Source organism: Pagrus pagrus (assembly GCF_965226575.1).
Source record: "Pagrus pagrus genome assembly, chromosome: 12".
Classification (NCBI taxonomy): domain Eukaryota; kingdom Metazoa; phylum Chordata; class Actinopteri; order Spariformes; family Sparidae; genus Pagrus; species Pagrus pagrus.
Genome location: NC_140196.1, coordinates 1,665,668 through 1,678,877, shown reverse-complemented (window position 1 = coordinate 1,678,877; position 13,210 = coordinate 1,665,668). Strand labels below are relative to the sequence as shown.

General features: G+C 41.8%; 1 protein-coding gene and 1 long non-coding RNA gene across 3 annotated transcripts; both read right to left on the bottom strand.

The window, feature by feature from the left end:
• Positions 1 to 3,168: 3,168 nt before the first annotated feature.
• Positions 3,169 to 10,111, bottom strand: znf622 (zinc finger protein 622). 2 transcript variants are annotated; one of them, XM_084369443.1, is made up of 7 exons: positions 10,012 to 10,111; positions 8,349 to 8,916; positions 6,945 to 7,226; positions 6,542 to 6,704; positions 6,283 to 6,398; positions 4,873 to 5,016; positions 3,169 to 3,863 (listed from the first exon to the last, which is right to left on the bottom strand). In XM_084369443.1, the coding sequence occupies exons 2-7, from the start codon at positions 8,908 to 8,910 to the stop codon at positions 3,733 to 3,735; spliced, it is 1,398 nt and encodes a 465-aa protein (XP_084225569.1). In that variant the 5' UTR covers positions 8,911 to 8,916; positions 10,012 to 10,111; the 3' UTR covers positions 3,169 to 3,732. The 2 variants fall into 2 exon arrangements, with proteins under 2 accessions (XP_084225569.1, XP_084225570.1); XM_084369444.1 differs by having other exon boundaries at positions 6,945 to 7,223.
• A 2,060-nt stretch (positions 10,112 to 12,171) lies between these two features.
• LOC311266543 lies at positions 12,172 to 13,210 on the bottom strand. The gene is made up of 3 exons (XR_014623723.1): positions 13,120 to 13,210; positions 12,929 to 13,003; positions 12,172 to 12,681 (listed from the first exon to the last, which is right to left on the bottom strand). It is a non-coding gene; the product is annotated as an uncharacterized lncRNA (long non-coding RNA).

Here is a 13,210-nt window from a genome sequence, read left to right as displayed (position 1 = left end):
ATGTGAATAAATCAATCAAGTAACCGAGAAATTGTTCTGTTTTATCAAAGAAAAATGTCATTCCAGCTGCTCAAATGTGAATATTGGATCCTAACTGAATAAAACAAGCAATCTGAATTACTGAATTAATTACTGGGGATCATAACAAGCATTTTTCACCATCTTTGATATTTTATTGACATAATTAAGGAGTCCATGTAAAACAAATAAAACAGAAGATAGATTTTTAACTTCTGGGATTAAAAAGTGGATTTATCTTCACTCCTGTTAACTCCGGGAAATGTACTTCATGAACGTAACGAGAGAGAGAGAGAACCAGAACCAGAACCTGAGTCTCTGCTGAGTGCTGACTTCAGGTGAACCTCTGACTGAACTCAGCACTCAGCAGACACCCGAGGTGCGTGTCATTGCTCGCTAGCTTTCAGCTAATCTACAGTCGAGTATTTTTTTGACATCATCTTTCTAAGACTTGGTTTGAAATAAAATGTTTTTATAAGAATACATCTGTCTGCAGCTGTGGTCCAGCTGTAGTCCAGCTGTGGGACAGCTGTGGTCCAGCTGTGGTCCAGCTGTAGTCCAGCTGTAGTCCAGCTGTGGTCCAGCTGTAGTCCAGCTGTAGTCCAGCTGCTGGAGGTCAGTGGAGAGCTCAAACTGTCCTTTGTAGTATTCCCGATTAATTAAAGAGCTAAAGGTCAGCGTCATGATGGAGGAGGATTAACACCAGCCACAGAGGTGTTTCACATCCTGGCAACGCATGTTAAAAATGTCTTTTAACTGATATATACAGTTTAGATTTCATCACAAGTTAAACTCCTGGAAACATTAAGACCAAAGACTATTTATACTAAACTTCATGACAATCCACGGTAGTTTGTGTAGATATTTCAGTCTGGACCGAAGTGTTGGAACAACAGACCGTCATCGCCGTCCTCGAGCTACATGCCAGCATGGCTAAAAATAATTCTTCCATGAAGGTTTTGGGACCAACTCCAGGAAACAGAGAGGAGCCAATGAGGACCGAGTGCTGCTGTGGAGCTAATCACTCAAAACCGTCCAATCAGGCCAGTTTCCAGCAGCTGAAACTAAAAAAAACCTCAACAGCTTCATTTTGATTCGACAGGTGCAACATACATATAGCACCTTTAACTATTGTTCAGTATTCATCAAGCTCATCTGTTTCGACTTTTAACCAAATCTATTCACAAAAGATCACGAGGAACCTGGACGACAGCAAATCTGAAGGCAACAGTCCGAACACCGTCCAGGAGGATCAGCATCGGCCTTCAGAAACACATCAGTCAAACCGTGGTTCTAGTTGAGAATCACCTCCTCCCATGACTTCCACAGTGCTAATGCCTCTCAGCCATCTGCCCCGTTTCTCTCCCAAGTCGTCCTGATCAATTAGTCTCCTTCTCGCAGTCGGCCTGTCTGCAGGGCACCCCTCCCCCTCTCTGCTTTTCCTGTCGACTCTGTCAAACAGCCGCGTACTGTACGGGCAGAGTGCCCTAAACCCCTGAAACCATCGCGCCGCAAACACTCTCCCAGCCTGCAAAAGGAAGTGGAGAGCCTGCCAAAGATAAAGTGGAGGACCACAAACAAATGGAGTAACTGAGCTCATTAACGGGGCGGTGTGGTGGGTCAGCATCCTGCTGAAGCCCGATCAGTTTTCCATGACATCATCTGCACGAGGCTCAGAGTCATTGATAAATCTGACGTTGCTGAGAGCAGCGACAGTGATGAAGATGAGCCCAAATCATACCCGTAAGTAGCAAATCACAGCGGAAACATCCTGTTTTAAAAGTCGACTACGTGAGAGTGAGCAAATATTCCCGGCAGAAAGGACTCGAGCACCAAACGTTAGTACTCACTGTGAGGAGGAGCAGGGTGGAGCTCTGCTGTTGGATGAAAACACTTCAGACTTTGGGCCTTTCTGTGCCTCCAGGTCAGGTGAGGAGGGAAATAAAGACAGAGGGGAGGAAGAAGGACAGAAAAGAGATGGCAGGAAAGAGGAGAAGACACAAAACAACAATTCTGACAATATTTAAAGTGATTTTACATTTTTCTGGATCTTGGCTCTCTTTGACCAACACTTTGGTTTCAGAGCGGAAACCTCTGAAACTGATCACAGAGGTCGTTCCATAATAAAACATGTCTTTCACTTCACTCTCCAAATGTTGTACTTTTACTCCATTTATTTTACAACAGATTAAATGCTGCATCAGAGCCAACGAGCACATTTTTTAAATCAATTTATTTTATTGGCAATCAACTAAACAATACTGATTCTGAATGATCAGAAGAATGATTTACTTTGATACTTAAATACATTTCATGAGATACTTTTACCAAAGTCCTGTTTGCATGTGTGACTTTCAATTGAACAAATAACAAATGTGATATTTGAATCTTTGACTTTTGGGTACTTTTTAACAACACTGACAGGCGACGATGTCCGGGGCTGTTAAATGAAGCCGACGCTGAAGTACCAAAAAATGCAGTTCCTCTAACATCCACTTGAGGCTCCAAAAGAAAGTCGATCCCTTTAAGAGCCTCGTGTTAAAAGGTCCAACCACAGCAGAAATAAATGTTCACAGCTGGCACAAAAAGCGGTTTGTAACACTCGTTCAAATGACGTCAAGGCTCCTGCCGCCAGCACTTTTGGCCGCGCCGAGTCAAACCGAGCCGCGCTGATTTGCTTTTCCTTCACCAATTTTACTGAGCCGGGTTGAGCCGAGCAGAACCGGAGATGTTCCTGCTCTGGAGCAGGACTAAGCCGCAGTAACAATTCATGACTGTAGCCAACCAAAAAAAGCAGCCGCGTCCCCCTAAAATCCATACTCACCTCACAACTGTGCAGAAACCTGAGAGAAAGAGGTTTTAAAAGTCGGTGTGTTCATCTCCGAGTCCTTCTGCAGCTTCTGACTGAATCTCTTTAGTTTCTCTCGTCCCGTTTGTTTCAAACATCTGCTGAGTTTCACTGCTTCATGTGTTCACTGTCAGCTGGTTCAGGAGTCGTGTTTAGTTCCTGCTGCTGAAACACGTTTCCTGTGATGCTGCTTCAAAATAAAAGCTTTTAAATTACTAAATAACGGGGGCTTTTATTGTTCTTCCATCTAAAGAGTAAAATAAAAATATACATAATTAGTAGTGAATGAAGACCGCCATGTATCGAATAAATATGAAAAGACATTTATTTGTTTGGGTGTATTACAAGCATGTTAAATTTTAAAGATGTAATCCTGTCATGAATTAAAAGATAGTGTGTTATGTCACCGGTTAGACTCCAACCACCTCCTCAATATTGATCTAATGTAGCTTAACATGCTCCACATAGTTTCAGAATAATCTTACAGCTGTGATTCATGTGGTCGTTTGTGAGGTGACGTCGATCAGACTACAGAAATTCACCTTGAAATTCATTCAAGTCAATTCAAGCAGATTTACGTTTGGAAATTTGGTTTCCTATTAGGAAAAAAACATAACGTCGCCGCTCTTCAAGACGCTGGTAAAGATTTCTCTCCGTCGTTGTTCGTGCTGCAGTTAACAAACGTGAGATCAACATGGCTGCTTTTACATCACTGACACGACATGATCAACATGTTGGATATTTCCACCATTTCTCTCGCTGCTTTTGATATTTGATTCTGGTCTTTGTGGCTGTAACACAGCTTCAGTTTCAGAATCCACCAGTCCATCACATCTGACCCCACGTTCGGTTCCTCCGGTCCGAGCTCAGAACATGACCTGGGCTCTGAAGTGCTTCTGCTTGGTGGTGTTGTGGCTCATGCCCATCTTCAGCATCCATTTTGACTTCATCATCTGTACGTACTGCATGTCTTTCTGTTTCTGATAGAAGCTGCCGCCTGAGAGACAGAGAGGGGAGGGACAACAGCAGACGGCGTCATCGTGTTGATCATTTCTCTTACAATTATTATGGGAATAATGAAAAGCAAACACCAGGGGGAGCTCGTTCTACACCACTCACTGTGGATCGGACAGAGGAAGGAAGACACACAAAGCTTTTTCTGAACAGATAACGAGACATTTGCAAAAAGGTTTAAGATTCTGAATCAGTGAAGTCTTTTGTTCAGTGAGATAAACTTTAAGTCTTTAGAGCAACAAAAGTGAAAAGTTTTAGTGTTTTATAACTTAAACTGCCAAAGAAAACAGCAGCTGACTGAGGCATCCAAATGTTGATATGTGTGCTGTTAACACTGGTTTCCATCCGCCGCACGACAGAAGAAGCAGCTGCAGTAACAGTCGACTGTTAGCGAGCTGGTGTTTCGCTGCTACTCGTTGATTTATTACTGCCGTGCAAAATCATGTTGAAACAACAGAACGACATTAATGGTTACACAGAGTCCACCTCCCTACACTCGTGTAAAGATTATCATTCATTTGACAAAAAACAGACGAAACACACAATAAACAAAGTTGAGTTGACTTTGACTGAGAGCATTTACTGATAATATCGTTAACGTGAATTCTTTGGACGCGATAATCGTCCGGTGAGAATCTGACATTGTGACAGCCCAACTTACAAAACATTAAGGACTTGACTTCTTCCTCTCCTTGAAAAAGCGTCAACATTCATTCTTGATTTGTTAAAAATATTTCTACTCATGCATGTAAGTCTTCTGAAGTCCTCTGAAAAAGTGCTTCACAACCAACGCACGTAACAAAATACAAGTTGATGGTGACGAGGTTTAATAAAAACAGACAAAGAGCAAAGAAACTACTGAAATTGGGTTTGAATGTTCAGAAAACTGGATCAAACCGTCATTCAGCTGCAAGCTTCTTTCTTTTTTTACTGTTAAATGTAAAACAAACAAACTACTCTCGTGTTGCCTAAAGGTCGTGGTTGAATCTTACCTCCCTCTCCTCCCCAGCCCAGAGCTCTGTACTGCCGGAGGACTCTGCCAACAGCGTTCTTATTGTGAGTCAGTACCACCGCTCTCTGAGCGCCGAACCGCTGCTTGTAGTACCTCATGAGGGAGCGGTGGCCGATCTTTGCACCTGGAGAAACACAGCGAGAACGTTAGTCTGTTACAATACGGACACATGAAGCATAAAAAAAAAGTCTTCTGTACAAGAAAACACACAAACAGTTTTTTGAACAAGTCAAACAGATTCACGTGTACAGAGTTGCAGAATGTATAAAACCTCACACATTTCTGGTTGAGAATCACTTTAATACGTTCTACATGATCTTCAGGAGATAAATAAAACTAGTTGGTGTTAACAGCATCTCCATGTGGGAGGAAATTGTTTAATTCAACTGTGTGTAGACGTATGTAGCTCCCTCATCTGTCCAACAGGTGGTGCCTTTGTCCCAAAACCCAAAAGTATTTAGATTACAGTGATGTGAGATACAGAAAAGCAGCAAACCTTCATATCAGTGAAGACGTTTTTGTTCAATTTGTTAACTCATCTTTTTTACAGTAATTAAACAGAACAAACTTGATACCTGCAGAGATTCAGCTCCGTCTTTTAAACCTCTCCTCAGAACAGACCTTTGAAGAGGAAAGCTCTACGATGGTGAGTCTGTGTCTTTCCCTGTTGTGTTTTATGTTGCTTTATTTTATACTTTGTTTAATAGTTATTTATTTGTGACTTGTTGTTCGTACCATTTTACATGTTCCTGTTTTTATATTAAATGTGTGTTATGTGTATACCTTTACCTGTAAAGCACTTTATTAATATCACCTACATCTCTTACATCACCACAGTGGAGGCCTGCAGGTGACTGGTTTGTGCACTACTTGCAATTGTTCCAGGTTAATGTGCATTTCACACTGACTTAAATATAGACGTGTATTTTTGCTATCAATGAATTAAGTTCAGCAAGTCGCCAACTGACAAAATATTTATTTATTTTGTTGTTTTTTGTTTAGTTTTTTTAAAGGTGCACAATGTAACTTTTTAAGTAACACTTCTGGTTACGTAGTCTTTTTTTCTTTAACTGAATAACTTCTGTCTTGTGGATGTGATGTTACTGTTCTCAGCCCGACTAACTCAGAATGCATCTCTAATGTTCATATAAATATAAATATAAATATAAATATATATACCTTTAAAGTCCATATAAAATGTTAGCTCTTTCAAACTGTTATTCCAAGCATCAGGAGCTTGGTCTTTATGTTTATAGGCCTGTAAAAAGTTGCGTAGTGAACCTTTAACCTGAGAATTACACACAGGAGTCCCATAATCTGAATTTTATTCACTGTATGTTCGACTTTTGAATTTTTGCTGATCGTAATAACACATTTCATGTCCTGTCACCTGAAGGGAGGGTCAGCTCCAGCGTCTCGTCGTCGTACTCCAGGGTCTTGTCGTCAGGCAGCTCGTCTTCGTCCATTTCAGCGTCCTCTCCCTCCTTCCTGTCCGGGTAGCTGCTCCTGTTGCCAAAAACCAAAACAATCTGCATCAGAAGGATGAAGACGCAGCACAAACGCCTTCAGCCGCCGTTATATCTGTACAGGGGGAAACATTTCATCCACTAACCACAGAGATGGATCATTTCATCATCAGTCTTTATTACCTGAAGTCATAGAAGTCTGCAAACTCCAGCGCAGCGTCGCCGTCTGTGAAGAGTTTACAGTGGCTTTTATCTGTCATGTGGCTCTGCACCGCTTCTGTCGAGTAGAACGATCGGCCCTTCTCGTTGCACCATAAACACACGTTTCCAGCTCCGACTTTCTCTCCTGTAACACAAGACAGAACCAAATCACATCAGGCTGGAACTCTTGCAGCTGTTAATACTGTTTTAGTTATGAATTTTTAGACTTTGACCCTCGGAGCTAAATTAACTTCCAAGAAACCCTAAAGATGATTTGCAGCATGTGATAAAAATCAAAACACGTTTGGTAATACAGAGGGTCGAGCCTCGACAGACTGAAGTCCTGCCACTTCACAATTTTCTCACAATTACACCTCAAACTCACCGAGGTAGCGGACGAGGCCCTTGATGTTGACGAGGAACTCCACATCGGGGATGAAGAAGCCGTGGACTTTGGTCATGTGGGCGACGTTCTTCATGAGTGACTTGGAGTGGTGGGAGCAGAACAGGCAGTCAGTGACGGGGATGGAGCCCGGCAGAGCCGCAGGGTTGGGTTCAGACAGAGCCGCAGAGTCTCCTTCTTGATCCATGGTCTCCTCTTCATCTTCATCTTCCTCCTCCAACATCTCGTCATCATCTTCCTCCTCGTCTACGTCCTCCCAATCTTCTGGAAGATTTTTATTGGAACATGGTGTCATTTTTTCACACAACTAAAACTAGCTGACATTCTGTACCTTCATCTCTGAACTGATGAGAGTTAATTACTTTAATAAGTCTTTAACAAACACTAATTAACCGTCTCATTACACTGAAAGACTCGCAGCAGCTACTGAGGGAGGTAAAGCTCAACAACAGATAGACTTTAATTACTCTGAGGAATCATTTGTGACAGTGAACAGAGGAGAGAACAGAGTGCGGCTTGGAAATAATTCAAAGTTATTGAATATCATCTTTCACTGGACAATAACATGTGATTAATAAATCACAGCTGATAAATAGAAATGATAATGTTGAGCTAAACACGTCTCAGGTGGTTTTCAATAGTTTCAGAGGAAGATGATACAAAAAAGTCTGTGAATGTTACCACAATAAATGTTTGAAGGGCTTTGAAATATTATCCCTCAGGCTTGAATGATCTATAATTATATTTATTTTAAAAACACAAAAATGTGAGATTATCTTTTCAAATTAATGATTCCATGCAAAACAATTTAAAAATGACAAATTGAGTTGTTGAAGTTTGTGTTCTATAAAAGCAGAAAGACTTTCAACGATAAATCTGGTTATTCGTATATTTTTGGGGATTCACTAAATGTGATCTGGGCCGATACAGATCTTTAAAATAACAATCTGGTAGATAGTTGATTCCGATGCTTTTTCATGTTGTTTGCGTAACCTTCGTTCCCTTCGTACCAAGAAAACAAAGTCATTCAGCCCTTCATTACATTATTTTTGAGGAGCACAAACGCCTTCAATATACGTTTTTCTGACATCATAAAGGTTTCTATTTTAAGAAGTAACAGCTTTAAAAGCTGTTTTATCCTGCTTAACAACTACCTACTCCATTATACAAATGTTTCTATCCTCACAGAGCCCGACACACTGATGGCAGGATGTCACAAGCCAGTAGCTCATGATTGTGTCGGCACAAAACTGACTCTGGCCATCGGCGAATGTCATCTTATGCGTCGCCCGGCAGATAGCGAACAATAAGGAGCTGAAGAATCGGTGCGTCCTTCTATATTTATACACAACATAAGGAGAAGTTGGTTTGAAGTCTCCTCCCTACCTTCCCCAGCTGTGGCTCCCTCTTCTTTCTCTCGCCTCTTGGCTTGCTCCTCCAGCCACATCATCCGCGGAGGTTTCTCCAGCCTCTCCGTCCTCTCCCGCTTCACTGCTTCTGACGTCTTGGCCGGGCTCGGCCTCTGCTGCTCTTTCAGGGCCTGCTGCAGGGCCTCGTTCCTGGCGTCGTGATCCACCTTCTCCTCACCGAGTCCTTTCTCCAGGTTCTTCTCGTTCATCTTCTCCACTTTCCTCTGGGCGGCGAGCAGGGCCTGCTTCTCGGCCTGCTGGTGTTTGTGAGACTGCAGGTGGTTCTGGTAGGCGTTGGCGCTGGAGAACTTCTTGTTGCAGACGGCGCAGCCCTCAGTGGCCGCCGCGTCGCTCAGCTGCTGTTCAGCGGCCGCCCGCTGTGCCAGGACGCGCTCCTGAAAGTTTTCAGCAGTGACCGGTGGCATGTCGGCCACCTTGCGCTTCAGGTTGTAGCGGTGCCAGTCGGTTTTGTAGTGCGCTCGCTGCACCTCGCCGTCTGCGAAGGCCACGCGGCAGCTGATGCAGGTGTAGGAGGCCATGACAACCTGAAGGTAAGAGGGGAAACACTAACTCATTTATACAGTTAAGATCTAAAGTTTGTATCATCACATATTACACTTATTTTACCCTTTATTCAGGGGTTTTGTGTCCACAGCACACCATAGGGCAAGCCAAGATCTAACGACACACCTGGATTTGTATCAACGCTAAAAAGCCGTCACACAATTTAGGATCTGACACTTTCATAAATGACAAAGAAAATCAAATCCTCACATTTTGGAGGGAACGTAGCTGAAAAAATAACTGAAACCATTGATTATTAAAAAAAAGTTGTCTCCTAAATCAATTAATCAGCAGTTGCAGCATTCATATCCAGTCTCATTAACATTTTCCCCCTGTAAATAAATAAATAGCTCAGTTTTACAGTGAACTCAATCGTAAACATCTAAAGCAGTGAAATGACCAAACATCAGATATAATAGTGACACATTAACAGTTGACTGAACCATCATTGCTTTTACTTTTCATACTTTCAGTCGCCTACTTCATAAATAATAATGGATATTTTAATGATATATTGACTGCTGAACTGGAAATGTCCCCAGTGTTTATTACAGAAATCTGGTCTCTTTACTTGACTCAAACTTCTAACTTCAGTCTGAACTTTGGCACTTTGTCATGATAAATCTTTTACCCTCACTATAATATTCATAACTCTATAAAGCACTGTGAATTACCACGTGTGTGAAATGTGTTGTATAAATGAAGCTGTCTCGGGTTAAACTTGTGTAACATCACCTCTGGTTAGTTAGCTAGCTAGCTAGATAGCTTATCTGGCTACGCAGTAGCTAGCTGTCGGTTAAAGTCACCGGGTTATTAATAAGCAGGTTGAAAGTGATACTCAACGTTACCAAGCTAAGCTTATTAAAAAGAAAATTAATTATGTAGAAACTACTACTAAACTGTGGTGCGACGCATGTCTGAGACAGACTATGCTAACGTCGTTGGAGGCTAACTGAACTTCACACGTTGTAGTGTAAACAACTGTAAATAACAGCTAACAGCTCAAATATTCTTAAATGTCCCGACAGCGACAGGAAGAGGTTACAACAGGTGACCGATATCAAGCGTCTACTTACTTATTCAGTGAGCAGTCTCCTCTCAACACCGTGTTTTAATCTGTTTTATGGTAAAATGTGCTCCTGTCTCACAGCTGCAAACTGCAGACACGAGGGTCACTTCCGGGTTTCTTCTTCTTCGTGTTTTTTGGCGGTAGGCCACCAGCATTTTCTGCACAATACCGCCATCTGCTGCTTCCGGTGTGTATGACCCTCAGTTTACCAGAACTTGTGCGGTTACTTTGTGCAGGACAGGTTCACATCTGTTCAGTCTGTTTACCTGAAGAGTTATCAGCTGATTTGTCTCCTGCAGAGACAGAAGTCAAAATGTAAAGTCATGAAAACAAAAATACATTTTAAAGATCAGCTGAGACAAAAAGAGGTCTTGAAGTAAAGTTTGTGTTTCAGACTTTTAGTGTGACATTTCCTCTCAGGGTAAAAAAACATCAACACAACATGTCTTCTGTATTTCAAGCTTCATATCAGCTTCTCAGGCTGAACTTAGGCTAAGCATTAGTTTTTGCAAAGAATGAGATGATGAACTTAAGTTGGACACACAGTAAAAAGGGATCTAGTCATGACCAGTACAAGAGGAATGATTATAGCAATTACTGATCCATTCTATTGATGTATTGATATTGATAAACAGTCTCATAGTTTTCATGTGGAAGGAGCAATCTGTAACATGTGGCAGGTGTTGACATTACATCTATGTCCTCTGTTGAAGAGATGTCTACTTAATTAGCATCGAAGACGTAACAGCCTTTTCATTTGAGATATGATTAACAACATATTTTATTTTGTCCTCAGTTCATTTCAGCTGCATCATTCATATTTTAAAGTTATTCCTGGCCAGTAGAGGGAGCTATTGTACAACATCTGTTCTCATGCAGGAATTCAGCTTTGTGCATCCATGTGAACAGTCAATGCGTCGCAGTTACATTAAATTAGATCAAATTAAATAAATCAAACAAGCCTGTGTGTTAAACATCTGTGTTCTGTTAAGGCTTCCACCTGGTGTCTGACACTCCAGTTACATTAAACTCCACAAGAGGTCCTTAAATTTACAACTAAATTTATCTTTCTAAACTAAACCTCTGAATGATGTCAGAGAATAACTACTCATTTATTATCAGCTAACAGTAGCTGATCATTTCATGATCACCTCAGCAACATTTTCATGAAAATCTGTGGCACCCTCCATCATTTATTGATCAACTTCTACATTTATTAACACCTGGGAAATGTGAGTTTAGTTGATTTGACATTATGTATCCAGAGAGGGAGAGGAGTTGATGAGTGTGTACAGCAGCAGATGCGAATCTGTTCTCAGTGGTTATTAGGACTCATCAAAAACTGTTGAGAGCCAACCAGCACTTCCTTCCTGCAGCAGATGGGCTGTGTGGGTTTCTGCTCTGCAGCCTTCTCACCGTTAGCTGCACTTGTTCACATGAACATTGACAGTTACAACCACGGACTCCAGTTAAAGAATAATTACAGGGACTTCAGTTTGATTTCAGCGCTCTGTACTCACTGTCTCAGCTTTCACCTGTCTTATTCACCTGGGAGACAAACCTGGGAGCTGAGAAGCTGAAATAAAAGCAGATCTGTTGATACTGTTTGATTGATTCTGTAAAGGTGACAGTTTACTGACTGTTTCTGCAGCCTGACCCCAACTTGGAAGATGGACTGATGAAGCTGCTGTGTGATCATTTTATAGCAGCTGTAGCTTCAAAGCAGCTCGCTCTGCTGTTTGTTCATGTGTGTAAACAACAGTGTCATCAGCGTAGAGTTTTACATCCACACTGACACAATTATAAAAGGGGCTCAGCACTGAACCTGGTGGCACATCCTCATCTACTGACTTGTATGTAATAGCTATATGTTTCTGTTTGCTTCTCTTTCTTTAGCTTTGTTGTCCTTGTTTAGCTGTATGCTAATATTCACAGCTTCCTGTACATTTGTTCTTGCTGCTGTGTGAAAGTATATTGAGAGCTACTTACAACCAGAGTCAAATGACTTGTAGGTGTCAACATACATGGCCCATGAAGTTGATTCTGTTTCTGACTGTTGCTCTGAAGCCAAACTGAAATCCATAAAAACAAGGCTGTTTCTAAAACACACTGTGATTTTTCACTTTATTGAGAATGTTACACTGAGAGAATTTAACAAAGCTGCCACACTCTGCATAATGTATTAAAAAGAAAGACAACGAGAGAAAAATACTAAAACAATCAAATATCCAGCAGACAGCTAATGATTCAGCTTCATCTTCTATTATTATACAAGTCACAATTCAAAGTGGAAATAAACCAGAGGATGAAAATAACACTATACCACAGAATTTATACTCAGTCACTGCAGATATATGTGTATATATGTATTTATATATGTAGGATGACTGTATCTAACCTGTGCATAAAAAGACACATTTTACAACCAAACACAAAACATGAAAATAGACATTTGTGACTGCTGATCAAAGTGATCAATGAGATGAACTGATGAGATTTGATGTTGAGAAAAGGCGAGCAGAAAACAGTCAGTCAGCATGTGTGCAGTTGGTGGACGGTCCCTTGTTTCAGAGGATCATCAGCAGAGAGAGTCCACAGCAGTACACCAGACTCTTCACTATCAGCACTGTGTAGAGCACACAGAGCAGCTTCACCCTGCACTGAGACTGGAAGGACACTGACAGACAGACAGACAGACACACAGACAGACAGACAGACTGTTAATTTCATCAGAACATCATCACATTTTCATCAGTAGAATTTGGACTTTTCCAGACGGGACAACCGTCTTTACATGAAGACAGGGGTCAGCTACCATTTGAATGAAAGCTCAAAGGCCCTCATTAAATACAACAAGTCAGGGCCCAACAAGCTTTTTAGGGGCCCTGAACTGGATTTGACTTTCTGCTTTATCAAGCTCTTACAGTCGGCTTGCTGCAGAGCTGGCAGGTCTGCTGGCTCTCTCTCTGGAGGACAGGAGGCTGCTGGAGCTGGAACCTCTGAAACAGAAGAGGAGGCCAAAAGAAATGTCAGTCCTCTGCTCCTCTGCTCTCTTTGACAGCGTCTCCACATGAAGCTGAATCACTGCTGAACACAGTCACCAAGCCTTCATTACCTTGTTCTGTTTGGGCCTCCACTGTGCCCCCCTCGTGCTTGACGGAGCAGCGGTAGTAGAGAGCGTCCCCGTCAAACAGCAAGATGGAGGC